Below are 27857 nucleotides of genomic sequence, written 5' to 3'. Positions count from 1 at the left end.
TTTAAACCTCGCCTTGCCACCCATGATTCAATCACCCTTCCATCCACGTGTTCATTCATTCACCCATTCAATCACCCTTCCATCCACTTGTTCATTCATTAACCCATTCAATCACCCTTCCATCCACTTATTCATTCATTAACCCATTCAACCACCCTTCCATCCACTTATTCATTCATTAATCGATTCAATCACCCTTCCATCCACTTGTTATTCAACCTTATACCCACTCATGACCCCAATCACCCCACTGGAGTTCCACTGGAGTTCTTTCATTGATCGTTTAGCCCATCCCACTCCACGCCCCCTACCCCAAATCAACCTTCAGCAGGACGTCACTTCCCGAGGCACCCAATGGGAGCTCACCACGCAGAAGCCACTTCCGTTAAGTTAGGCGCTCCACGATTGGCCTCTTGCAAGTGAAACGCGACGCGATTGGTCGAAAGCAAAGCGGCCCCTCATTGGTCCTCTTGCACCCCGGGGTAAGATGGCGGAGCAGGTAGAGCTGCGCGCCTTGGCGGCGCGGCCCGCGGGTCTGCAATCGCTCCTCACCTTCACGGTGCTCGCGCTCGCCTGCCTCGCCGGATTTAGCTCCCGGCTCTTCGCCGTCATCCGTTTCGAGAGCATCATCCACGAGTTCGACCCCTGGTGAGCGCGGGGAGCGAAGTCGGCATCGCCGGGGGCACTAGGCCTCCGCGTACCCCCCCTCGCTCGCCTGGATGCGAGTCCCCGGGAGGCGCGGCCTCGGCTTGCGGGAGCGAGGAGACGCGAGCGGGGGTCGGGGACATGGTTTGTGGTCATAGTCCAGAGATTAGTCCGTGTCAGGGCTAGGCCGGGGTTAGGATCGATCTCCATGATTCAACATTCATTGGAAATGCATGAGGGTTTATTTTTTTATTATTTTATTTTAAAAGTCGAGTTGCCAGCAAGGCGGCTGGCACATGTACAGCGATCTTTGTTAATACACTGCTAGGTGAGAGTCTCCTCCAGCCGTGTGGGTTTGTGGGGCTTAATTGAGCATACTTCACCAACCCGCTCAGTCCCGAGTTGCTGAAGGCTGGCAACATTAACGCGGGGGTCATCGAAACGCGGAACACCAAATTCAGTTTGCTGCATTTGACATTTTGCCGTTTGGCACAATTGCACATTTAAAAAAAAAAAGTGCTCAAGGAGTTGTTTTTTTTTGCGTCTTTCCACGAGGATATGAATGCAGAAAGAGTAACGCGTGAACGCAAGCCGAAGCATGTTAGGGTACCCCGCGCCAGTGACCGCACGCGGTTCCCGGAAATATTTCGGATTGATCGAAATTTCCCCGCGATGCTCGTCGTATTTTATTTACACACAACTGTATAAATAAAATACGACGTGGAATTATATCGGGGTGCAAATGCGAACGCATCTCCAGTAGTTGTGCAGAAAGGAGTCGGGCATATTAATGTTTTTTTCTTTTTACAAGTCGGGCAGAGGCAGACCAAAAACGGGAAATGTCTGAGGCTGCTCTTGAACATGGGACAGGGGAGTTTACAGCTTGCGTGGATGGTATAAAGGAGAATTATATAAGCTCCTTTGAGCGATGGCAGGACTGGAGTCTTAAGATACAGCTACAATAAAAACAACGAAGTCGGTGCACACTCCTCAGGCAAAGGCCCTTGCAATCATCGTTTGCAACCACGGGGCGGGAGGAAGAGGAAGCGGCAGGTTTTTGCCGTGACCCACGCCTCTTATGGCCGCTGTTATAATGGTCGACGGAGGGAGGAGTGGTAAGGAGAGGGGGAGGCCGGCGCGGGGCTTGGTCATGCGTGTCACGCCTGCTCAGGTAGGAGGAGGAGGAGGGGGGTTTGCCTTGGACAGGTATCCCATTTCCTCAATACAAGCATTCTGTAGGGCGCATTGTGTACTCTCTCGACTTGACGCTTCATGGTCAAGGGCCTTGTAGACATCAAGACATGTTACCCTCGGGACATTGTATTTAAAACACGGTGAGAAGCCGTTGAGCTTCGGAGTCACTTTTTCAAGGAAGGACGTGGATCTCTGAAAGCAATATGGGTACTGTGCCCACGCCGTGTAAGGCCAAACTGGTGTCGCACAGGTCGAAATGTTAAGAAGTGCAGAGGAGAAACCCCTTCATTACAACGAAATGAGCGCATTGTTCCGTGTGAATGTGCAAGATGCATGAGTGCCATGATGTCACCGTGCCATATCAATGGACTGCCAGTCTAATTATCTGCTGATATAAACGAGGTAACACGAGCGTGGGTGTCAACGGCTGCATGCCTCAGCCTGCCAGTAACAAGTATAATTACGGCAGTGTTAATAGAATGTCTGTGTTACGCCTTTGATCTTCGCACATCTGATTTGAGGCATACGCTCTTTTTCCGGAAACTTATAATCAGCAGCTGGCTATTTAAAATGATAATCAGCTGGATTATTCTTGTTTTCTTGTTCTCTTTCCCTCCTTGTTGCCATTATGCAATTACTGGTGGCGTTTTACAAAAACAGATGGACCCAAGTAGTGTCTCTTAAGCATCATTACCTTGAAATCCGCAATTTCACATGCAATTTGCGTAACTGAATGTCTCCGCTCTTGTGTTTTTTGTAATGCAGGTTTAATTACCGCGCCACGCATCACCTCAGCTCGCACGGCTTCTATGAGTTTCTCAATTGGTTCGACGAGCGGGCATGGTACCCACTCGGGAGGATCGTGGGGGGCACGGTGAGACACTGCCACCCTCTTCATGAACCCACACGTGCCCTTTGCACTATGCAGACACAGCATGGCTATGACATTCTCTTGGCATTTAATAGATATGTAGCGAATGTTACCTCTGTGTGTGTGTATTGTAAGCATACGAATCCGTTTAATATGTGCGTCATTGCATGCATGATTGCTAATAACAAACGCAATTTGTTTTTTTAAATAGCATCGAAAGGAAATTGCAGGTCAAGACACTGTATCAAGTGCAGGACAGACTAAATGTAAAGTATGCTCGATGGAAACCAATTTAAGGAGATACATTTTCGAATGTTGACATGCCTAGTATTCAATATAGATAAAAAAAAACACAGGGCACTGAACTTTACTTTCTATCTGCAAAGCAAAAAAGTGTCACAGTTCATTGCATACGCCTTGGCATGCTCATGAAGATAGAAACCTTCGTGATACCGTTGCAGCTATAAGTACTAGAGGCAGTGTAACACGAGCCGTCTCCATCTCTCCCTCCCCCGCGTCCAACCGCGAGGCATCCAGGTTTACCCAGGGCTCATGGTGACGGCCGGCGCGATCCACTGGCTGCTCAACTCGCTTCATGTGACGGTGCACATCCGCGACGTGTGCGTGTTCCTGGCGCCCGTGTTCAGCGGCTTCACGGCCATCGCCACGTATCTGCTGACGCGCCAGCTCTGGAGCGGTGGCGCCGGGCTCTTTGCCGCGTGCTTTATCGCCATCGTGCCAGGATACATCTCTCGCTCCGTGGCCGGCTCCTATGACAACGAGGGTGTCGCCATCTTCGCTCTCCAGTTCACCTACTACCTCTGGGTTCGTTAGTCACTGCTGTTTGGTAATTGACGTGCACCTTTCGTGCTGCCGCATTGTGTGGTGGGCGATGCACGCTTTGGTGGGCGGTAAAATTGGAGCAACCCAACACTTTTACTGTGCCCGTACGTCTTGTACTTCGACTCTGTGGTTCAAAGTGGCTGTGCTACTCTTCCCGAGTTTGTCATTAATGTTTAACCATAGGAGTCCTATGGTTAAACATTAAGAGTCCTAAAGGTGCCTTCACGGCTCTGTGGTGTTACATTAAAAGCCGTGGATATGCATGTGGTGACTGTTCGTGTCTGTATAACCTTTTCATGTGCAGACTCTAATTATGCAACAAAACAAATAAAACTGTAATAATCTCCTTCGGACAGTATGATGTCACAGGAGCTGAGATGTCACCTTATCTTCCTTACTGTTGAATTTCTAGTGACAGATGCAACCTCGTAATTTAGATTAGTATCACCTGTCGCAGTGGATTTTGATAAACTCCTCAATCAGATGTTTTGCTATATTCTTTGGGTCTTTCGGTAAAGTCACGTAGAAAAAAACATTTTTACAAAATCTAGAACTACTACGTCGAATTTTTTTTTTGTTCTACGTGACTTTACCGAAAGACCCAAAGAATATGAATTCCTGCAGTCATAAAAGCTTTAATCAAGATTCAGATGTTTTGCTTTTAGACATCACTTAGGTGAACGTTTTTCTCTGACGTTTGCCCCATGTGGATTCTAATTGGCGATTCCTTTTGTAGTTTATAAAACCCCCTTTGCTTCGGTGACATAACCTGCAATTCTTCCCGCAGGTGAAGTCTGTGAAGACTGGCTCCGTGTTCTGGTCGACATGCTGCTGCCTCTCCTACTTCTACATGGTGAGCGATGCGATTCTCACTCGTGCGTGTATACGTGGCCACGTGGCGTTGGGCTTGACGCTGACAGCGCCGTGTGGTTGTGTGTGTGCGCCATGCCGCTGCAGGTGTCGGCGTGGGGTGGCTACGTCTTCATCATCAACCTCATCCCCTTGCACGTCTTCGTGCTGCTCCTCATGCAGCGCTTCAGCCGCAGGCTATACATCGGTACGCCTGCCGATGCCGCACCCCACCGGGCGGTTTGTTTGCGACATTTATTTCGGTGCAGTTGCACGGGGCGATGGAGTGGAGTTGTGGTGTTCACTAGAAGCTTTCTCCGAGCATTACGCGTCTCCATTGCTTCGGTGCCCTCGATCCTCAGTCCATTCTGGTCGGAGGGCAGTGCTCTTCCACCACAATGCGTGTCACTGCAGCTGCCTGCATTTACACTCCGGGCCGTTCCGGATTGTTGGCCGAACATTGGCCCTGCCCAGTGCGAAAGCAGTTAGGTGGAGCCCTTGCATTGCAAAGCAGGTTGATACCTGGTTGACATCTGGCGGCGCAACCGTTGACTGGTCTAGCACTCTGTGACGTTTGTTACATTTGTCACGGCACTACAAATGTTTGACGAGGCGCATTCTGCCTGCCACGGCGATGTTGTTGAGAAGTGATGGGGTGGAAGATTTCACTCATGTTTGCTCCTCTGCCCCTTCCTGTCCTCCCCCAGCTTACAGCACATTCTTCATCCTGGGCCTCATCCTCTCCATGCAAATCCCATTTGTGGGCTTCCAGCCTGTGCGCACCAGCGAACACATGGCCGCAGCCGGTGAGTCCCCACGCAGGGCACGGTGGAGGAGGGGGTGGGGGGGTGGTGGTGGCTCCGCTGGCCAAGCGCCCACTCCCTGCTTTTAGAGATTCAAGTTGGGCGGGGGGGGGGATATTCTTTCTCGGCGCTTGAGATCCGGTTACAAGATCACGTGACTGTAGACTTAGGAATTAAGAGCTGACGAATCTTATTTTGTTGACGATACGATAGAAAGCTTCATAATAGGACGATTAATTGTCTCTGTCAATTTCCCATAGCTTTGTAATTGTATCTTGAATGTATTGATTTTTTGCTTTCCTGTGCTTCGATAAAAAAAGGAATGAGAAAATAAGTAATGTGTACGACTGCAATAAAAATAACGATTACTTAAAAGTTATTCAGCTGTGGGTCACTTAACATCATCCTCCTATAAGTCTTCCTATCATTGCAAGTTTACAATCTATGTTTTTAACGCATGCGCTGTCAGTGTCGGAAAAAACTAATGCAGTAATTAGACTAACGATGGAAATTGACATAACCATCATGCTAACAAAATATCTGCATCTCCGGTCGGTGTGGTTGGCGACGTACGGCGCAAAAAGAAGCTCAACATGCATACCATTTTTACTTGATTTTATTTGAAGGAAATAAAACACCGTTAAGAACAAAACTGGCCTTATATTGTCGTACACTACTATACATGATAGTATCGCTGTATCTCTGAAAGCCTATTGGGAATACATCCGGGGTCTGACTGCCCGCGATGGCCACGTTGCGCGTGCAGGGGTGTTCGTGCTGCTGCAGGCGTACGCCTTCCTGCAGTATTTGCGCGAACGACTGACGCGGCAGGAGTTCAAGACGTTATTCTTCGTGGCGGTGGCGCTGGCCGCCGGCGTGGTATTCCTCACCGTCGTCTACCTCACGTACGCGGGTGAGCGGCTACGCCGTGCCCGTACACAGCGGCCGTTCCACTCTGGGTGGTGCCACCAGCGGCTGGTTTTGCTTGGTGTGGCGCAGAGTCTGCGGACGAGACGCACTGAGGGGGGTATGATGTCGAATGGGTTTTGTGTCGGGGGGTTGAGTGGCAAGTGATTGTGCGAATAAATAAATAAATATATGGCCAAATTATTGATAACGGGGCACAAGCGCAAGTCAACTTAATTGACTAAATTCGTCATTTGCGCTGTCGTACAATGTAAATGTATCAAACACTGATATTTTGTCCAATGTTCTCTCTTAAAAGCACAGAAAGGGTGGTAGATTGACACACATCACAAGCGTTCTTTACTCTGGGGCGCTGATAGAACTGGGAACTTTTAAGCAACCTGATATGAACAGTTTTGAATTGAAGTGTGAACTCGTTCAATTCAAATAATACGCATACATGGATTTCAACTAAAAGTGAAATTAACAAATGAACTGCATCGTAGCAAAGCCGATCGTGTGTGTAAGTGCAGTTTTGTGTTATGGTCGCAAAGCCATGTCCTGTGTGAGGCCAGTACCGCTGCAGATGGTCTTACCCCACTTGGTCTTCTCTCATATCTTCCTCTGTCACACCCCGTCCTCTGCACTCCCAATCTCTACTGTCCCTCTCTGTGCCTCGCTCGCCCTGCGCCCAGTCTTTCTCTCTTGTTAATTTTCTTTTCTGCCTCCCCTTCACTGGAACAAACTCTCACTGCACATAAAACAATCGGCTTCACAAACCTACTGCCATTCCTCTCTTAAAACCCATCTCTTCTCCCTTAGCGCATCCTACTGATACTCCCTGCCCCCAGCTATGACCAGGCCGACCGCAGGCCGTCACTACCCCTACCCCTCCTTGACTACTCCCATCTGTCTTCCTGTCACCATAACTACACCAGCACTAAATTTTGATTTAAAGCTTTCATGACTGCAGGGATTCATATTCTTGGTTCTTTCGGTAAAGTCACGTAGAAGGGAAACAATAAAATAATAAAAATATAAAAACAATAAAATTCTCACGATGTTTCGACTGCAACACAAGCAATCATCATCAGGTGTGAAAACCACAGCAAGAAAATTTGAAAAAAGTGGCGTTTTTTTAACGTTAGCTCTCCATGGTGCTGTTAAAAAAACTGCCACTTCAAATTTTCTTGCTGTGGTTTTCACACCTGATGATGATTGCTTGTGTTGTTGCAGTCGAAACGTCGTGAGAATTATATATTTGTATTATTTTATTGTTTCCCTTCTACGTGACTTTTCCGAAAGAACTAAGAATACACCAGCACTTTTATTAACCCCAATTTTTTTTTATCTCAGCCATTATCATCTTACATACAATTTTATAATTGCTGTAAGGCGCCTTGGAATAAGGAGCTACATAAATCTAGATAAGTTATGATCATCACTCATTATTACTGCTCCTATCCCTGCCGTCTTCAGGATACATTGCTCCTTGGAGCGGAAGATTCTACTCCCTGTGGGACACTGGGTGAGTTCACAATAAAAAAAAATCTAGCATCTTTAAACCGCTGTCTGTCTCTGGCACGACACGAGTTTTTATGTTAGCGTTAAAGCGACAATATGCTCGTCGGGTGTAACGGTTTGGCTACTCGGTGAGCCTTTTTCTGGGTTTTTGCTTCGTGATCAGCGTATTTCTCTGTCCAGCTTTCGCCACGCACCACTGCGGACTTCTTCAAGAGTTCAGTTAGTGTTTGACATAACCATCATGTTTGGAAAAAACTTAGGAGACGAAACGCTCAACACGCGGCTTAACTTTGAAGAAACGGGGGTGGAGCACGAGAGGCTGAGAAAGCATTCGTATGAAGTTTTAACTCCTTTTGCAGGTATGCCAAGATCCACATCCCCATCATCGCGTCAGTGTCTGAGCACCAGCCCACCACGTGGGTCTCCTTCTTCTTCGACCTGCACATCCTGGTGTGCGTTTTCCCCGCCGGACTCTGGTTCTGCATCAAGGACATCAACGACGAGCGGGTTTTCAGTGAGAGCTACGCGAGCACACGCCCTCCCAAGTCCGGGCGGGGGGGGAGAGTCGCACCTCTCTCCGCTCGTTTTGCGCGTCGCACGTAGCCGCCGGCGTTGTCTTCGGAGACGCGCTACGACGCGTGGATTGTTTGACCGATTACAATCGATTCCTTGGCTCGCTTTCATGTTCATTGAATCGTGAGTGTAAAGAATCAACTGTTTATTTGTGTTTATATGGATGGGAAGTTGGTACAGCGATTGGTGCTTCGTGCTCTGAACCCGTCGACCTGAGTTTAATTTTCTCAACCACGGCTAATGTCCGTGGCGAGCGATATCTGAACCGGTCCCGGGCTCTTCCTCCGGCTTCACCAACTTGCACTGACCAACTTAAAGTATGGTAAAACAACCCCCATGATCGACACGACGTAGAGAGGCCTTCACCAGTGGATTGATGAAGGGCTGTGCATGTGTTGTACGTGTTATTGATTCATCCGACCCCTGCAGCCACTACATTCATCATAAAAAAAAATCGTCCAAACGTAAGCGAAATGTTGCCGTCCTTTCTGACGGAGCCTGACTTGTTATGTCCTGCTTTGTGTTTTATTCTGCACGCACGCACACACGTGCTCAGTCGCTCTGTATGCGATCACGGCGACGTACTTTGCGGGGGTGATGGTGCGGCTCATGCTCACGCTCACGCCTGTGGTGTGCGTGCTGGCCGGCATCGCCTTCTCCGACACGTTCCGGCAGTACCTTGCCGACGAGCGGCAACCCGAGCGACGTACGGGTGGGGACAGCAGCGACGATGAGGATGAGGGCAAGCGCAGTACCCCCAATCTCTACGACAAGGTGCGGGTCCTGGGCCTCCCCTAGGTCGACTCGACCTCAAATGAGTACCTGCTGTACTGTGTAAACATCGCCACTGGGTCGTGGTTTTGACCACCCACGGTCTCATTTGCCATGCCATCTTTAATAGGTGCTCGTTTAAAGCACTTACCCCAACAGCGTGTTAAAGCCTATATGTCTTTTGTGTGTGCGCGCGTGTATGTTTGTGCGGAAGGCGGGCAAGGTGCGGAAGTACCCCTCGGAGCAGGAGAAGAGTGAGGAGGGCCTGGGTCCCAACGTCAAGAGCATCGTGGTCATGGTGGTGCTCATGCTGCTCATGATGTTCGCCGTGCACTGCACCTGGGTCACGAGCAACGCGTACTCGAGCCCCAGCGTCGTGTTGGCGTCGTACAACCATGACGGGTCCGACCCTTACTGCATCACTCTCACCCCCCCCACCCCAACCGCAAGCATACACGTGGCGCACATGTGGCATTGCTCTCATGCAACAACACGCGAATACATGGGCATGTTTATTTTAGCAGCTTCACATGTGACACTGTTCAATTTGAGTGTGAGTTTTTGTAACCAGGTGGTAAATAATCACCGATTTTTTTTTATGTTTTCATGAGGGTCCATAGGATGCGTGTGGTGTTTATTTGTGTGTATTTTTATGCATGTTTGGCTTTTTTTCCTGTGTTTTGCAAGTTAGGAAACCTGGACAATCGGCACTTTCGTTACATTTGACTGGGAATGATTTCCGGTTCCTGTCTTTTGGAGCCGGTAACCAACTGTAAATGGTTACCGGTTCACCGGTTGTTGTTAAACAACCCTAGTTGAGATCACAAATATGCCACCTTTCGTAATAACGGTTGGTAATGTTTTTTTTCACTCCAGCGCAGTCTTCGAGACAGCCTGGTCCCTTCACCTGATGAAGGCCGCTTGTGTTGTGGCCGAAACGTCGTGATTTTTGTTTTATTTTTTACCTACGTGACTTTACCGACTAGAACCAAAGAGGTTGGTAATGTGTGACGCTGTGATCGGAACCCATGGGTCAACGTGCCGTTCCGCTTGCGTGTGTCCCCACAGGACGCGAAACATCTTGGATGACTTCCGCGAGGCATACTACTGGCTGCGGCGAAACACGGACGAGCACGCGCGTGTGATGTCGTGGTGGGATTACGGGTACCAGATCGCGGGCATGGCCAACCGCACCACCCTCGTGGACAACAACACGTGGAACAACAGCCACATAGCGCTCGTACGTGGATAGAATCGCACCGATTCGCGCGCACGGTGCATGCATCACAAGCTAACGCACACCAGGTTCGCAAAAAAAAAACGCAGCGATGTGGATGTGCCCCCACGTTCTGTAACCCAGGTGGGCAAGGCGATGTCGTCCAACGAGAGCGCGGCGTACGAGATCATGCGCAGCCTGGATGTCGACTACGTGCTTATCATCTTCGGGGGTGTCATCGGCTACTCGGGCGACGATATCAACAAGTTCCTCTGGATGGTTCGCATCGCCGAGGGGGAGCACCCCAGGGACATCCGCGTGAGTGCCGCCCTCTCCCCCGCCACCCGAACCCCCACAACGGCCTAGCACCTCGTCGGCTCTCCTGCAACGAGCGCACACAGCGGTGCCTGCCGCACTCGGGCAGCGCAAGCGCTGGCTAGTGCCGGAGTTTTAAATGTGGTATCGATGGTCTGTGGGCAACTCCCTTGGCCTACTCCACCCGTGAGGTTCCTGGTAGGGCAGGGTCAATCAAGGGGAAGAAGGGAGGTGCCACATGCCCAAAGTGCTATAGTTGGAAGTTTCATATCATGCAGGGTAGCAAGCAGCTTCATTTTAGTTTCTTGCAGAAGACAGCCAATCCCATCAGTAGCCCAAGGTTCTGTGAAAAGACACCTAAATGGAGGATAGTGGTAGTTCCACATTTTCCGTCGTCGATTGAAATCCGCAAGTGAGGGATATTATGTTGACCCGTTTGTTTGGCGACTCCTACTGGAGGGCACGAGGAGTTTGATCACTCGTGGGTGCTGGATTGATGCTTCGCAGGACCATGACAGATGGTGGCAGCAGTGGATTGACGATTATGCTGATGTGGTTTGGTCGTGCTGACGGTGCCACACCCCGTGTTTTGTGTCGCGCCGCGCGTGTGCAGGAAAGCGATTACTTCACACCGCAGGGCGAGTTCCGTGTAGACCGGGGTGGCTCTCCTGTGCTGCTCAACTGCCTCATGTACAAGATGTCCTACTACCGCTTTGGGGAGATGCAGGTAGGGTGCGAGCAGGACGCCCGCCTGCCCAGCCCGTCGCACACCACATGGAAGGCGGTAACGTGGAGACCCAAGCGCTCGGCTCGGTGTTGTAACTTTTTAGGTGTGTTAGTAGTCTTGTTCCCCAATATTATCCCAATTTGTGCTCACGGCGTCGATGTCTTGAGACCCTCACAGAGACGGTCCGAGAGAACGGCCCACGGAAGCGGGTATCACAGAGCTCCCTCTGAGATACCTTAAAGTGACCTCCAGGCTACACAGTAAGGGGGCAGCATTTGCCCATTGCCACAGAGAGTGGACTCTTAAAGCTGGAATGTAGTCGTATTAATTGCAGAACCAAATCTTATTATCACTGAACTGGCTTCGACCAACTCAATACACGTTAGAACCCGGTTATAGCACATTTAGCCGGCTGGATTCAAACTAAGGATCTCGGCAGAGCATTCTGACCTCACAGCAAAGCGGGGCCATCTTGGGATCATCCAGAACTTGTAGAGTGCGGCAAAATAAAACGTTCTGCACTCCCCTCGGCCTACTTTGCCAACCCGCACTGACCTGCGTGATAAAGTATGGCTCATATGACCCTCACGCCATGCACGGTGTGCGGAGGCCCTCGTCCGGTGGAATGATGAACGTAGGCTGTGCGAGGTTGCGAGGTAAGCACGTAATCACACGCCACGGTGTCTCGGCCCGTGCTTGGCGCAGCTGGACTTCCGCACGCCGCCCGGCTTTGACCGCACGCGTAACGCGGAGATCGGCAACAAGGACATCAGCTTCAAGCACCTGGAGGAGGCGTTCACCTCGGAGCACTGGCTCGTGCGGATCTTCCGCGTCAAGCAGCTGGAGAACCGCGAGTCGCTGGGCCGCAAAGCGCGCTCCACCAACACCGTGCCCAAGCAGAGATACGTCTCCAAGAAGGTAGGATCCACCTTCTCACCCGCACGCGCCAACCGCCTACTCGCCCCGCCCCCACCCTACGTGCTTGGTCATGTGAATAATTGTGAAAATGTCTCGCCGAATCGTAGTCTGCGACACCTTGGTCTTCGTGTCCATTGGGGGGGTACGTCTGCTGCTGCTTTTGCTGCCTCCAGGCGGTTCAGTTCTGTATCCCTTGCCCGGTTTTGTTTTGCTTCCTTCTCAGCTTCTACGCATGTTGAACATCTTTCGCACCATACGTAGGTAACCTTGCTAATCGGAGATGCGGAGGAAGGACAACAAACTAAACGCAAGCAGTTCTAAAGAAAGGAGTTTTCAATCTAGATTTAAAAGTGCATAGCTCCAGTGACTTCATATCAGAAAAGCGTTCCAGACGGCCGCAGAAGCGCATATGAACGCGCGCAATACAGTGGGACCGTCTTTGTTTGCATAGCCAAAAGCCACTGCGAGGATGACAGGAGTTCGTGTGAGGGTTTGTTCCTTGACGAGATTAGCAAGGTATTGTAGTTCATTTGTGGCAAGCACTTTGAAATGAGTGCCACCTTATAAGTTTTTTTTTACACTCCTTGGCCTGCATCCTCTTCAGCCATCTGCGGATGCCTTCCAGCATGGTGTATGATAGCCTGTCACCGCTCGTCCTTGTGACAATACTATTTTTCACGAGGTTCCTCTTTGGTAAATTCCATGATCGTTTGGTACGAATAACTCTTTGCACACGATGGGGGGGACGCTGATAGCTTCGCACGTATAGATTCAAATATCCATTGCTGTACTGTCATCTCCCAGCCACCTTGCAGCCCAATTTGGTACCACCTGAATCGAGGTGAACTATTCCAGGGGAGCTAAGCAGGACTGCTGTGTGGGGAGGTTGAGCATAGATACCAACACGTGAATGCTTGCAGGATTCCTATGTTTATCTTTGTTAAAGAGCCCTTGCTGTGTGTGCAAGTATCTTGGTGAGTTATGCAGATTTGTAAAACTCCCAAACCCAGCTGGATTAGTCAGGTGACCGGGTGATGGCAGTGCAAAAGGTGGGTTTGTAAACTTATTTGTTAAGACCTTTGAGTGCTGTCCTCTTGAATTAATTGGTTTTCTCAGAGTACTCGTTTCCTCCCACATGAACAACACAAAAGAGGATATCAGCAAACTCTCTAATTGCAAGGACCCTCCTTAAAAGCCTCTTGAGACTCGAGTCGTTTGTGGATTAATAAGTTACATTACGTGTGCTGCAAGTTGATCAAGTACAATAGGTGGTCGTTTCTCTTGGGGCTTCTGTGACGTCAAAAGGTCGACGATGCCTGGAAGCTCTGCCCCCGTCTTGCGGGGGAATAACGTGACCTTGACAACAGATTGAAAGCGCGAGACGGTATCGCCAAACTGCGTTGCAGTCCTTAAACGCATGCTGCCGTTTCGCTCGGTGGCGGCGCTAACCGTGCGCGTCCGTGTCCACCCGTGTGTCACGCAGACGAGCAAGAGGAAGCGCGGCCACATCAAGAACAAGATGGTCATCAAGAGAGGGAAGAAGTCGACCTCGAAATAAACGGGGTCGCACGTGGAATGAATTCCAATCAATCCGCCCGCCCTCCTGGAGAACTGAGTGCTTGCCCCACCGGGAGGCACGGGCGAGTTGCAGGGTGCCCCGTTGTCTTGCGCTGCCGAGGCAATAGTTTTATTTCCGTTGGTTTATTTTCTTTCTCTTTCTCCTGTTGTTTTCTTCTTACAACAAAGATTGTACATATGGCATCGCCTCTCTTAAGTTGTGACAGCGGAGGATGGGGGGGGATTGTTCTTTCGTGAAAGCGAGTTGCCCCGATGGTAATTGTGCGTCAGGGCCATTGCACTGATGTCCGGCGCACGTGAAGGCGCGCGCGCTTTGAAGCTTTGGGCCGAATGACGTGAGATTAATGGGGAGTTTTACAACTTCAGAAAATTAGCATCACATCCACTGGAACCCCTGTCTTAATCGACCAATAGACGTGTACCATTGTCACCCAATAATTAAACCCACGTAATTGTGTTAACCATGGCCATTCTGCAACTGTCTTGTTAAGTTTACAAGTTTAAACTTACCACATACTTTGAGTGCATGCATTCTTCTTGTTTAATGATTGTGGAGCTGTATTCTGCATCTCCTTAGTCCATGGGCCAGATCAGAAATTTGGTACAAGGTGGCAAATGCTCACTGGCCATATAATGAAATTGGCAGGTAGTTAATTATTTGATAACCCACATGCTGTAAATGTTTATCATCATAATTCGCTATTTTCCTAAACAAAGAAATTGGAACCACAAAATTCTTTGCAGTCTCGGGCGGCACCAGCAACGTCTGGTCTGGGCTCATTGGACGACCCCGCGGTCTGTGCGTGACCCCACCGCGGTGAAGCACGTTGCTGATCTCAGCGGTAATGCAGGACGGTTTTCTGCAGTGCTCTCACTGTGGCCAGGACCCCCACGACCCTCTCCACTGAATGCACTGGGGACAACTGGAAAGAGGCTGCGGATTGTAGAGCGGCACGTGTGGCGGCGTCAACAGCTGGGAAAGTCTCTTAGTTTGCATGAGTTGGCGGGTGGCAAGGTCAACCGTTTGGCACAGGTAACCGTGACTTGGTAAGCCGTGCATTACCGGAGTGGGGTGGGTTGTGTTCCTCGTGATTCTGGCTCATTTTCACTTTTTAACTTTATTTACTCGATAGTAAATTATTTGTTTCACACAAGGACCATGGGAGTGGGAGCTTCCATGTGCTTGCCATGCGCTTGCCATGCACTGAGAAATATTAGCAGCTCCAGGCATTAATAAACCATTTCCTGTTTGGACACCCAAGTAAACTACGTTTCAGACGGAAACTCCCCCTTGACTCTCAATTATAATTTGTAAATGTTTTCTCAGACTTGCCATGAGGCTGCTGTTGATTTGTAAATGTTTTGCAAAATTGTCTTTTTTTTGGGTAATTCTGTAATATTTGACCAATGGATGTTGACAGCTGAATAAAAAAACCCCCCCGCTGCATATTTACCCTCGTAATCAAATTTAGTACAGGGAATCCTAAACTGGGATTGTTGCACACCGCTTTCCACGTTTGCCACCATTTCAGTACAAACGATATTGTCCATGTGTTGCATTGTTGGTAGGCACATCCCACGCGGAGCACACACTTGTATCCGCTGCTGTCTTATGCTCCAGTCATTGGTCGCACCACGATGGGATGCAGACTGCAGTTTGGGTAACTAAACCTCATGGTATTGCTCTGCTCACCTTGCCTAGATATGGCTTCTTGGCTCTACAAGTTTCTATAAAAAGAATTAACTTTTTGCAATTAATACCGACTTCAGTTTTGCTTACTTTTTTAAAAATAATTCCTAAGTTCCAAAAACTTTTTTCAGCAATGTTCGTTCAAGTAGGTATAGTAATCAGACACAGTTGCTTTTTTGGAACACCACCAAACTCATTCCCAGAGCAGTGCCATCTCCAAAGCCCTTTGTTGTGCAAGTGCTTACATGCATCAATGTATATGGATCCACATTTACGTTTGTAGAACCTTTATTTGCCCATGTGCTGAACAGAATATAAAATAAAGTATTGCATAGCTTTGTAATCAGATGCAGGTCCAGTTATAATAAAATCCACAACTTCTATATCTGAACAACTTCCAATGTACAATTCGCGGCAACGGACCGACTCAAGCTGCACCCCAAGATGGTTCCACGTAAAAGGGATCTGAAAATTGTTTCTGTGGACTTGTAACTGGGCCTGCTCTTAGGACACAGGTCGTGGATGTAATCATTTGCTCTTTATCTCGTAGGGACTCAATTGTGTCAGTGCAACAACCAAAAAGGCCGAGGGGTACAGGTGGTAGCAACACGTCCTGGCGATGAAGTTTTGTCAATCTGCCATCGGCGTACGCAGCCTCATCCATTTACCCGTCATTAGCCAAGCCTTTCATGGGGCTTTTGCAAACACTCGCGCAGGGTTCTTCAATGGGTGGTCTCGTTGGCCAGGTGTGACCCGCTAAACTTTTGCCCACCAAGAGCTTATAGCTTGTCGAGATATAGATTAGTGTGACAGGCAAATGAGACTGGAGACGAGGTACAGGTTCGTGGTCTCATGCACAAATGCTATGATGTCACAACACCATGTGATCTCAACGCCTGGACACGTAATACTGCCAGTACCTGCTAGCGTTTTTTTTGGCCAGCCAGAAGATACAGTTGAAGAACCCTGTCGTAGAGAAACGCAGATGACTCGCCGGGCCAGGGGAACTTGTGATGCCAGGACACCCAGGGCAAGGGGATGCGTGGCTAAAGCTGATGGCACAGCCTTAGCACAAGTCCCACATAACAAACCCACATGTAATAAAAAAAATAATCAACGTATCATTACATGGCACAAACATAATTATAAAAAAAATACGCCAATGACTACCGCACGCAGAAAGTGACGCATGAAGTTACATTTCCATCGTCAATGAGGAACCAAGGTTAGGAGAGGAACGAGCCACTGCCCTGGGGTGCAGGAAAGTGCAAGCGGCACAGGCGGGCAGTGGTTGAGGGACGGGAGGGAGGGGAGGAATAAGGCACTGGAGTACAGCGCAGTCTCTGTACTGACAGGAAGGGAAAGGCTGCAGCAGATGCAGCAAGGAGGTCCCGTACGCAGAGGGCACATTCAAAAGACGAAACACACGCACATCGCGCGATGAGCGTGGGAACACTGTTAAACATGCAATTATGTTTAGACAAAGTAAGTAATTAAGCGAGAAACTTAACATGAAATTAAGACGGTTATTCGTTTTTCAGAGGTTCTAAACATTTAACTTTTCATTACTGGATGTACAGACATTTTTGGCTTCCAGTAGTGTATTAAGAACTTTTTTTTTATATATTGCAATATGATAATCCTTCTGTTAGATTATTAAAGATTCATCAGCCACAGGTCAAGTCAAGTTAGTGTCGCCGTTAAGTTGCGTTGATTTACGGTTGGGAAGGAAGTGGGTACCCGGACAGCGAAGCCTTCACCTGGGGGTGGTTAAACACCCACCCTTCGCCCTGCAACCACCAGACACAAAACAAAAACGTGATCACCATTTGAATGTTGAAACTTGCAAAATTTCATGTGAAGTGAGAACGCCCCATCGAATGCTTTCAGACGCGCCTCTGCGGCCGTCTGGAACGCTCTTCCGATACTAGGAAGCCAATGTAGCTATGCAGTTTAAAATCCAGATTGAAGACTAATTTCTTAAGAGCTGCTTTTTGCGTTTCGTTTGTTACCCCCCCTCCCGCACCTCTGATTCGCACGGTTGGCTAATTACGGTACGAAAGAAGTTCAACATACAGTACATAGAACTGCCAGCTGCCCTCTTGCATCTCAAGCCCTCCCGCAGCTCTGCGTGTGCGAGACAGGTTGCGCTGCATGAGCGTCCGCATTTATTGCACGTCTCTCGGTGCAGCACGGCAGCGGCAGACAGGGACATCCCTGAGAGGGTGTCCACATCCGCACTTGGCTACACAATAATTGGCATCTTGTTGGAGCAAAACAGCAGTGCCTCGCCAATCCACGTGGAGGCCAGTGGTATATTGTTCATCAACGGTTATGACCTATCCACAGCTCGGTGAAAGCCTCCCAAGGCCACTGCCAGCTCTCACCACGCTTGCACGCTCTCCGCGGTTGATGTGCCCTTATACGTGTTCCCTCTTTCGGCACGTTAATTAGGCTGCTGATACCGTCTGTGTGGGTGAATGAGTGAGTAGCGCACCTCCTTGCTGAAGTATTGCGTGCTCCAGGGTGTGCCGTTTTCGGCACGCCGCCGCTCCTCCTGCCGCTGGCGCTCCTCCAGCTCGTGCTTGTGCTGCGTGGCGAGCTCCAGGTCACCCGCGCGCAACGCCTCCGTCACGCACTGCCACAGGCGTCTGTGTGGCGGGGGGGGGGGGGTTGGTCAGCGTGTTGGGTCACCACGTGTGCAGTGGTGCTTCCCAAACCCACGGGAGTGGGGGGGTTGCACGTACACAAACGTACAAAAACAAAGATCCCCCATGTAGCCTTCACAGGCTCTTGGGGCAAGTGCCGTTAGCGAGCACCTATGAAGGCTGGCATGGCACACAAGGGGGTGGATGGCCAACAAGGTGCCCGGCCGCCTTTGTATCCCGAGTGGCGATCTTTACATAGTGTGCAAGGCACTCGTTTGAGGCTGAGTCGACCTAGGGGAGGCACAGGACTGGTTCAGCTAATTATCACTGGTTGTTGGCCATGAGCGAGAATCGAAGTCGGGTCGCAGGGTTCGTAGCGCAACGTAGTAACCGCTGCTCCACCTCTCCCCACGAATGTACACAAAGACAAGCACAAACACATTCAAGAAAACAAATACATACACGTACATAGGCAAAGACAAAAAGGTCCCCCCTATAGTCTTAAACTATTTGGGCAAGCACTGTTAGTGAGCACCTATGAAGGCCAAGATGGCACACGGGGGTGGATGGTTAGAACCATGCCCAGCCACCCCAATAATGATGTTTACACATGGCACAGGTACTCATTTAAGGCGGAGTCGACCTATGGTAGGCCCAGAACCACTTCAGATAGTCGTGACCAAGGTTGGCCATGAGCAGGAATCGAATTCGGGTTGCCGTGTTTGTAGCACAGAGCACAAACTACTACACCACTGATCCTCACATAGGCGGACACATACAGTGAGGGGAAAAAGTATTTGATCCCCTGATGATTTTGTACGTTTGCCCACTGACAAAGAAATGATCAGTCTATAATTTTAATGGTAGGTTTATTTGAACAGTGAGAGACAGAATAACTACAAAATCTAGAAAAGTGCATGTCAAAAATTTTATAAATTGATTTGCATTTTAATGAGGGAAATAAGTATTTGACCCCTCTGCAAAACATGACTTAGTACTTGGTGGCAAAACCCTTGTTGGCAATCACATAGGTCAGACGTTTCTTGTAGTTGGCCACCAGGTTTGCACACATCTCAGGAGGGATTTTGTCCCACTCCTCTGCAGATCTTCTCCAAATCATTAAGGTTTCAAGGCTGACGTTTGGCAACTCGAACCTTCAGCTCCTTCCACAGATTTTCTATGGGATTAAGGTCTGGAGACTGGCTAGGCCACTCCAGGACCTGAATGTGCTTCGTCTTGAGCCACTCCTTTGTTGCCTTGGCCGTGTGTTTTGGGTCATTGTCATGCTGGAATACCCACCCACGACCCATTTTCAATGCCCTGGCTGAAGGAAGGAGGTTCTCACCCAAGATTTGATGGTACATGGCCCCGTCCATCGTCCCTTTGATGCGGTGAAGTTGTCCTGTCCCCTTAGCAGACTTCAGACGGGCATGTATATGTGCTTTCTTGAGCAGGGGGACCTTGCGGGCGCTGCAGGATTTCAGTCCTTCACGGCGTAGTGTGTTACCAATTGTTTTCTTGGTGACTATGGTCCCAGCTGCCTTTAGATCATTGACAAGATCCTCCCGTTTAGTTCTGGGCTTATTCCTCACCGTTCTCATGATCTTTGCAACTCCACGAGGTGAGATCTTGCATGGAGCCCCAGGCCGAGGGAGATTGACAGTTCTTTTGTGTTTCTTCCATTTGCGAATAATCGCACCAACTGTTGTCACTTTCTCACCAAGCTGCTTGGCAATGGTCTTGTAGCCCATTCCAGCCTTGTGTAGGTCTACAATCTTGTCCCTGACATCCTTGGAGAGCTCTTTGGTCTTGGCCATGGTGGAGAGTTTGGAATCTGATTAATTGATTGCTTCTGTGGATAGGCACCTTTTATACAGGTAACAAGCTGAGATTAGGAGCACACTCTTAAAGGGAGTGCTCCTAATCTCAGCTCGTTACCTGTATAAAAGACAACTGGGAGCCAGAAATCTTTCTGATTGAGAGGGGGTCAAATACTTATTTCCCTCATTAAAATGCCAATCAATGTATAACATTTTTGACATGCGTTTTTCTGGATTTTTTTGTTGTTATTCTGTCTCTCACTGTTCAAATAAACCTACCATTAAAATTATAGACTGATCATTTCTTTGTCAGTGAGCAAACATACAAAAAATAAGCAGGGGATCAAATACTTTTTTCCCTCACTGTAGGCACACAAACACGTATTTGCACGCGTGCAATCCCACTCACAGAGGTTCTGCAGCACCCACGACCAACTCACATGGTTAGTTGCAGAGCCACGGACAGACATACAATGTAAAAAAAAAACAACGCAAAGGGTCTAATTCACATTTTTGCAAAAAAACACTTTCCTGCATGTTTTCAGTGCAAGAAAAACTGGTCAAATCTGCAGTAACGGCAACGACAATGCATTCACCATACTACAACAGTCAGGCCCAAATGGCTAAAAGCGAGGTCAAGGGCAGTGGGCGTATGTGCTGGGGTGGCAGTACCTCGACTCGAAGGCCCACTGCTTCGACACGGGCCGCACTCGCTTCCTGCACACGGGAATGCGTGCGGCGTCCACGCTGCGCGTCTCTCCGCTGCTGTGGACGAACTCGACGACGCCGTTCCACTCGCCCTGCGCCTTGCACACCACCGTGCCGCTCGGCACGTGCTTCACCTCCGCCGTCACCCTGTGCGCGCAAGTGCGGCACGGCGAGACCGCGACGTCACACTTAAATTGTCACTGAATATTTTCCAGGTTACTGGAGTAGGCATATTTCACTATTTACCTCTAACTACTTTTTTTATTTAGCAGGTAAGGCTCACTGAGCGAGAGCCCTTTTTCAGAAGTGACCTGGCCACAAATAATAGCTCAACAAAGTGGCTTACCATGTGGAAAGTTATAGCAGCCAAATACTCTAAATGCAGGTTCTAAATGTGGAGCCAAAAACCGAAGGACCCGGAGATAAATCCACGCGATCACGGGGAGAACATGCAAACTCCAAATATACAGGCATTGTCAGGATCGCGATCGAACCCACAACCTCCTGCATGCGACAGCTATTGCAAGAGGTTTCGAGACGCGGGAATGCCAAGTGTGGAAACATATTCTGGGTCCCGGACGGACCCGGGTGAAATTAAGCCCTGGGTACAACAGTGGCGTAGTGTGATTGGCAGGGGAATTGGTGGTGATAAGGAATGTAATGGGGGCTTCCCCTTGGGCAATTACACCCTCTGTAATGGCACCTCATTTGCCAACTCTGGTTGTCCTAAAAACATGCCCCTGGCGTTTGAATGGGGAATTTCCACCGCTGAATTAGGTTCATAGAGATTAAAATGCGCATAACTCCACATTCGTTTTTAGCAGGAAAACCACTGCGACCTTCAACCGACTTCCAACTATGAACCTCTCACACGCTGCCAGCAGAGGGCAGTGTGACAGCAGAGCTTGAGAGCTGTAAACCAGGAAGGTAAGGATGTATGGACTTATCGATTAACCTCATGCATCACATCCACTGTCATGGATGGCTCCGATTTATACGGCTAGATATGAAATTATAGGAAATATCTTTCAACACATTTAGTGGGGGGGGGGGGGGGGGGTGTGTTTCTTTGACTCTGAAAATCACGAAATAGCTAAATATTTGTTTGGCTTTGCCCTGAATAATTCATGGACGAGAGGGTTCTATTAGATTTTATACCGGCAATACACGCATTAAACCATGCACATAACAATTGACGATTCACGCAAATTGAATGCTTATATTACATTCAGGTTAATGGGGTGAAAACAATTGCACAAGCCGTACGGAAATGAACAATGTAAATGAGATGGGTAAAACAACAAGAAAGAAGCAATTATTTACTCCAAATGACAAGAGCTAAGGGTGACAATTCATCGTATTGCTGAGGTGGAGGGGTCAATTACTGCATGGCGACGTTAAACCCCACCAATCAAATGCGTCTTGACAAACTGTAAAGGCCGTCCTGTGGCAGTGGGAAGCAGGGGCAGAGTTTGGATTAAGATCGTTAACCAATCAAGCACTAGCAACACCCCTTGCCCTAACCAATGAAGAAAACCAGTTGCTAGTAATGCCATTCTCATTGGCCTACATCGTAACCGATCAGGCGCTAGTACTAGCCTCATCATTGACCCTAACCAACAAGCCTACCAGGCAAAAGTACTAGCCTTCTCACTGACAATAACCCGAACTTGCCAGATAACAAGGTACTAATATTAGTCATCCTTCTCCTCCACCAACCCAAACCCCTTCCATCTAACCTTAAGCCCCCATCCTAAATTCTGGCAATGCACCGTGGCCTCTCCTTGGCGCTTGCTCGCGCTTTGCTTGTGGACGGTGGTGGTGGCGTACCGGTGCAGCTTGCCCCCATAGAAGGGCTTCGTGTGGAAGGTGACGCTGGCGGAGTATCCGGTTTGCGCGCAGCCGAGGTGGACCTTCCCCCCCAGCTCCAGCCATGGCACCGTGAGGATGGAGCGGGCGTAGGCGCTCGGCAGAGTGAACGTGTACTCCTCCCCACAGTCCAGCAGCTGCAGGACTCCTGCGAACGCGCACAGGCGCGCATGTATAAGCGTCCGCACACGAGTACACGCGAGGGAATGCATACGATTGTACACGTGTGCATGCGCACGCGTAGACACTATACATCCTTTAGCAGACTGCTGGGGAAAGTCCTGTTAGTGAGCACCTATGAAGGCCGGTACGACACAGGACGGGGTAGATGGCCATGTACTCACCCAAGACCGGTTCAGATATTCGTGGATGATGTTGGCCGTGAATGGGGATTTAACACGGGTCACCAGATTTTTAGCACAGTGCACTAACCACTGCGCCACTAATCCCCACTCGCACGCACAGACAACACGTGCGCACACAAGTACACAGTCATGCAAAGATAAAGTGCTGTTCGCGGCACCTCTGAAAGCCGCCACGGCACACGAAGAGGTGGGTGGCCAGCACCATGCCCAACCACCTTCATCTCCCTAGTGGCAATGTTTACACATTGCACCAGCTACTAATTTGAGGCTAAGTCGACCTCGGGGAGGCTCAGAACCGGTTCAGATAATCGTCACCAATGTTGGCTGTGAGCGAGAATCAGACTTGGGTCGCCGGGTTCGTAGCGCAGCGCGCTAACCGCTACACTACCGTGCACTACAACAACAACCACCATTCGCCACAAAGTGGCGGTGACGTCACCACGACGCTTGTGGCAGGCTATGCACGTTAAGGCCACGTGAAGTGTCGAACGCCCGCTGGCAGGAGGTCACAGGGCAGACCCAGGTGCCACGGGTCGACTGACAGAGATGACTGGCTGATGTACCACCTGTGCCCCCTACTATGCCAACTGGCTGTTCTTTAGGCACCCGGCGCTCCGCTCATTGTTGTGAGCGTCACTCCTCCCCCCTCCGTTGTTGTTGGAGGGCGACTGCCTCCAACTGCCCAGTAGAGTCCTTCACGAGCCTCCTCCACAGAGGCCGATCTTGACACCGCTGGTACCAGTCATTGGCAAGTCCACTCAGCTCCACATCCTCCTGGACCACATTACTCCATCTCTTCTCTAGCCCGTGCCATGCCCATTTAGCCCCCTCGATCCGGCCGAACAAAAGCTGATTAGCCATGCGGTGGCTGGGCATGCGGGCTACATGACCCTGCCAACGCAGCCTTGCCTGCCGGAGGAGCTCACCGATGGGACTTTGTCCAGATCTTTCAAGGATATGTGAGCTCCTCACACAAACCTGCCTGGTTAAACCCAAGATGGATTGTAGGCAGGCCAGCCTAAATGTTTCTAACCGGCGAAGATGTTCTATTAGGGGGGTCCACGTTTCGCAAGCGTAGAGAAGGGAGGGAATAACTGTGGCCTTGAAGACCTGAAGCTTCGTGCGGAGCGACAGACCAGGTAGCTTCCACAGCGTTATGCAACCGATGAAAAGATAATGCTGCTCGACTGATTCGAAGTGAGACCTCTGCTATCAAACCAGAGCCGGTCATGAGCACACTGCCCAGGTATGGGAAACTCTCTACTCTCTCCACAACTGCTCTATCACCAATTGGGAGTTGTGGGGGTGGAGTGTCTGATGGTACAAAATACCCAGGCAGGTGCTTAGTTTTGGTGGGGCTGATGGTAAGTCCCCACCTCTTTGTGGCAAGCTCCAGGTTCAGCAGCAGCACTTCCAACTCCTCCTCTGAGTGAGCAGCAATTACCAGATCATCGGCATACATAACATGGTTGAGCAATAGGGAGCCATCCCTTGACTGCACCCGGGCATCTATCAGCCTCCCATTGTATCTGTACCAGATGGAAATTCCTCCGGTGCAGCTACTGAAGGCTTCACGAACTACGTGGTCGAAATAGATGTTAAATAATGTGGGAGCCAGAGGACATCCCTGTCCCACCCCAAAGTGAACAGGGAATGGCTCCGACTCCTGGCCACATAGTTTACCCGGGCCCGCTCACCATCATGAAGGTCCTTAATGATCGTGAGCAGCGGGTCAGGAGCTCCGAAAGCACGAATAACAACCCAGACCCCAGGTCTACTGAAGGGTATCATAGGCCTTGACCAGGTCAATAAAGCAGAGATGTAGGTCTTGTTGGAATTCCCTACACCTCTGCTGTAGCAGACGGACAGAAAATATGGCATCTGTGCAGGACCGCCCTTTCCTGAAACCACATTGGGGCTCTGCAAGCCTCTCCTCAGCGTGTCTGGCAAGGCGATGTTGAATAATCCTTGCCAGGACTTTTCCCGGCACACTGAGGAGTGAGATGCCCCTGTAGTTATTACAGTCTGTGCGGTCTCCCTTCTTAAAGAGGGGGACCACCAAGACATCCTTCCAATCCTGCGGAACCCATCCAGTGATGTCATGTAGGGCAGTCTGCACAAACGCCATCCCCCTCAGCATTTCACTTGGAAGATCATCTCTGCCCGGTGCCTTTCCTGGTCTCAGGCTCTGGATCGCCTTCAGTACTTCCTCAACAGATTGCACCTCAGCCAGCCACTCAAAGGGGGTGAAGAATTCTTCTTCCAATATATGAGACACCGCAGCCTCAGTAGGGTCATCCACACTTCGTCCCACGATGTTTTCTAGGCTGATGGATTTCCCCTCCCCCAGGACCTCACAGTAATGCTCAGCAAATCTGCAAACCTGTTCCTGGGGGTCAGAGATTGGATCACCGTTCTTTCCCCTAATGATGGTAATAGGTGTGGCGCTGCAGGTTACTTTTTTGATGGAATTAAAGAGCGATTTGTGATCACGGGCCATTGAGGCAGACTCCATCTCCTCAGCAACCCACGACCACCAACCATCCTTGCAGTACCTCACGGCTCTCCGAACATCCGAGCGAAGGCTGTGGTAAGCCTCCTCATTATCTGACGTGGGATGCTGTAGACGATGAGAGTGGGCCTGTCGCTTTTTCTCAGCCAGCCTGAACACCTCCTCTGTCAGCCAGAGTCTCTGAGGAGGTCTGGACCGTGTACCCAAAGTAGCCATTGCAGCTGCATGAGCCACAGTCCCAAACCTCGCCCAATTTCCCCTCGACATCAGGAGGAGTGGGAGACAATGCCAACCCTATCCACAAGCGATGATGGAATTCTCACTTTCAACTTTCATCAGCTAGCTGAGACCATGGTACTAGGTAGGCACATCAGACAGATGACAAGTCGATGGTCAATGGGCAGATCAGCTCCACGGTAGGTCCTGGTGTCAAGGACATGGGCCCGCATCCACTGTTCCATCACTATGTTGTCAGCAGATGTTCTTGCTTGGGACCGGCATGCATCCATGATGTTGTGTGGATGCGCCGATGCCGGAACAGTGTGTTGGTGGTAGGAGGCAGAGCCGGTCCACTGGACCTCCTGAATACCACAGAGATCCAGGCGGTACCGGTCCAGCTCCCGACAAAGGAGTGGCAGCCTCTCCTCTGCAGTGAGTGTTCGAACATTCTCCGTAGCCATCCGTAGTGGCTTTTTGTTGTTTCTGGAGGAGCCCCGAGGGTAAGGATTCAGTCTCCTGGCTTCGTCAAATGATGTTTGGCCAGGAGACGTCATAGATGCCTGTCCCCCCGGGGCCTCCGGCACAAGCTTAATAAATGTTTTGCCTCGTAGTTTAGTGGTAGTTAATTGAAGGTGGAGGGGTTACCAGCCCCTCGTACCCGTCCAAAGCCCCCATTTGGCCACTGCGGTGGTTACAAACGCCATGAAGGGAAAGGCCAATCTAAATTGGCCCTCCCCCCACAGCACTGCCCACCACAGCGTTGCCGTCCGGCACCACGAGGAGGTAGAGGGTTGTTTTTGCCGGACATCCCTCCACGGACGTGCACTACATACACATGCACACGCACGCATGCAAACGCATGCACAGGCATGCACACATATGCACACGCATGCACACGCACACCGAGAGAGCACGAACTTCACGCGGAGTCAGCGAAGCGGCGGCGAGACATTTGTTTGTGCGTGGCATGGCATGCACAATAAACGCTGTTTGCCAAGAGAAATGTCATTTGCTTGAAATCAATCGGGGCCACTTTCTGTGACCTGTGGGGTGTTGAGGGATATGGAGACTCTTTTGACTCTGATTAGATATTTCTCTGGCAGACAGACGGTGCATTCATCAACAAGAGGCAATGAAAAAGAGGCCGCCCTGTGCCTTCCGCCGGGATGGGAGAAAAACGTCGCCGCATCGTGGTGCGGTGCGGTGCGGACGCCGCGCGTCCACAGCTGGAACGTGCGGGACGCCCTTCGTGTTGTTGTTGCTCACCACCCTGCCGTTGCGCACGCGATTGCCGCGTATTGATGACATGCGCCCCCCGCGAGCCAACGCGGCCCCCAATAAGCAGTCTCACTAGATCATGCTCTGAGAATGAGAGAAAATAACTAAATCCTAATTTACATGGGACAGTTTATTCCGAGTCTCAATACTCTATACAGGAGGTTCTGCATTGGAATGTTTTGACTATTCATTCATTGTTTGAACTGACGTAACACCGTGTGTACTGTGTATAGATCCCTGTGATACCTATTAGCAGCTGCCGATTATCAAGAGCAGGATTAGCGCCGAGGCACAACAGAGGACATTCACGGCAGTGTGTGATATCATGGACATAAGGGCGGCATCATCATCGACGATTGTGTATCCCCACTGTTGGATCAAGGCCTCGCCGTGTCATCGCCATTCCTCACGGTCCTGCAACACTACAATCCACGTCACTCCTATCCACCCGCCACAAGGCATGAAACTAAAAACTATAATTATAACTTTAGAACTTGACTGCTTTGCTGTTTCGTTTAAATCTGCAGTTCCGTATCATGCGCTCAACACCAACGGTAGTAGGGCTGAACGAACACCTTCCACCGTCTAATACACTGAATCGGTCTCGTCGCTTTGGATGATTCCAGTCTTTCTTCTCGTTTCAGATCTCCCTTTTGCTTTAATGCTCATGGTTACTCGCTAAATTACAACCGATCCCTGTCCACGAAAGGGCAAGCGGATGTGTAATCGCGTGCAGACACGAGCCCCTGCGGGGAAGTGATGCCGCTGTTTGCTCGTGCGGCGCATAATTCCTCCTCCTTCTCTGTGCCGTGACACTCTTGACGTGACACGCTGTGCCCCCCCCCCACCCCCCACCAGGTAACAGACCTCTCATGGCACGTCTGCCCACAGCCTCAAACGCATCCACTTCCACAGCAAATTATTCCACTTAATTAAAAGACACCGGATCAAAAGCAATTGGGGCGTAAAACACACCACCTCCGCAATGTTAACGAATGCTGTTACAAGCCATCAG

At 50.0% G+C, this 27857-nt stretch overlaps 2 protein-coding genes across 3 annotated transcripts in view; one reads left to right on the top strand and one right to left on the bottom strand.

Moving 5' to 3' along the window:
* The first annotated feature begins 447 nt into the window (after positions 1-447).
* Positions 448-15180, top strand: STT3B (STT3 oligosaccharyltransferase complex catalytic subunit B). The gene is made up of 16 exons (XM_032951696.2): positions 448-648; positions 2605-2713; positions 3248-3535; positions 4341-4406; positions 4511-4610; positions 5110-5208; positions 5972-6118; positions 7591-7639; positions 7995-8149; positions 8765-8982; positions 9194-9381; positions 10048-10219; positions 10340-10513; positions 11124-11237; positions 11943-12155; positions 13639-15180. Exons 1-16 carry the CDS (start codon positions 488-490, stop codon positions 13711-13713), a joined length of 2328 nt encoding a protein of 775 aa, XP_032807587.1. The 5' UTR covers positions 448-487; the 3' UTR covers positions 13714-15180.
* Positions 15181-15693: 513 nt separating this feature from the next.
* The window catches only part of OSBPL11 (oxysterol binding protein like 11), a 33065-nt gene continuing 20901 nt past the window's right edge, over positions 15694-27857 (bottom strand). For both annotated transcript variants that reach the window (XM_076066062.1, XM_032951695.2), the window contains 4 exons: positions 22430-22616; positions 20564-20746; positions 17921-18074; positions 15694-17213 (listed from right to left, as the gene is read on the bottom strand). In XM_076066062.1, coding sequence (XP_075922177.1) covers positions 17139-17213; positions 17921-18074; positions 20564-20746; positions 22430-22616 — 599 coding nt within the window. In that variant the 3' untranslated portion in view covers positions 15694-17138. The remainder of the gene's footprint in view (positions 17214-17920; positions 18075-20563; positions 20747-22429; positions 22617-27857) is intronic.

The sequence above is a fragment of the Petromyzon marinus genome, chromosome 10, assembly GCF_048934315.1.
Source record: "Petromyzon marinus isolate PM22_M1 ecotype Great Lakes invasive population chromosome 10, UKy_Petmar_22M1.pri1.0, whole genome shotgun sequence".
Taxonomy (NCBI): Eukaryota; Metazoa; Chordata; class Hyperoartia; order Petromyzontiformes; family Petromyzontidae; genus Petromyzon; species Petromyzon marinus.
Note: the sequence above shows the minus strand (reverse complement) of the source record. Positions and strands in the feature narration are given on the sequence as shown.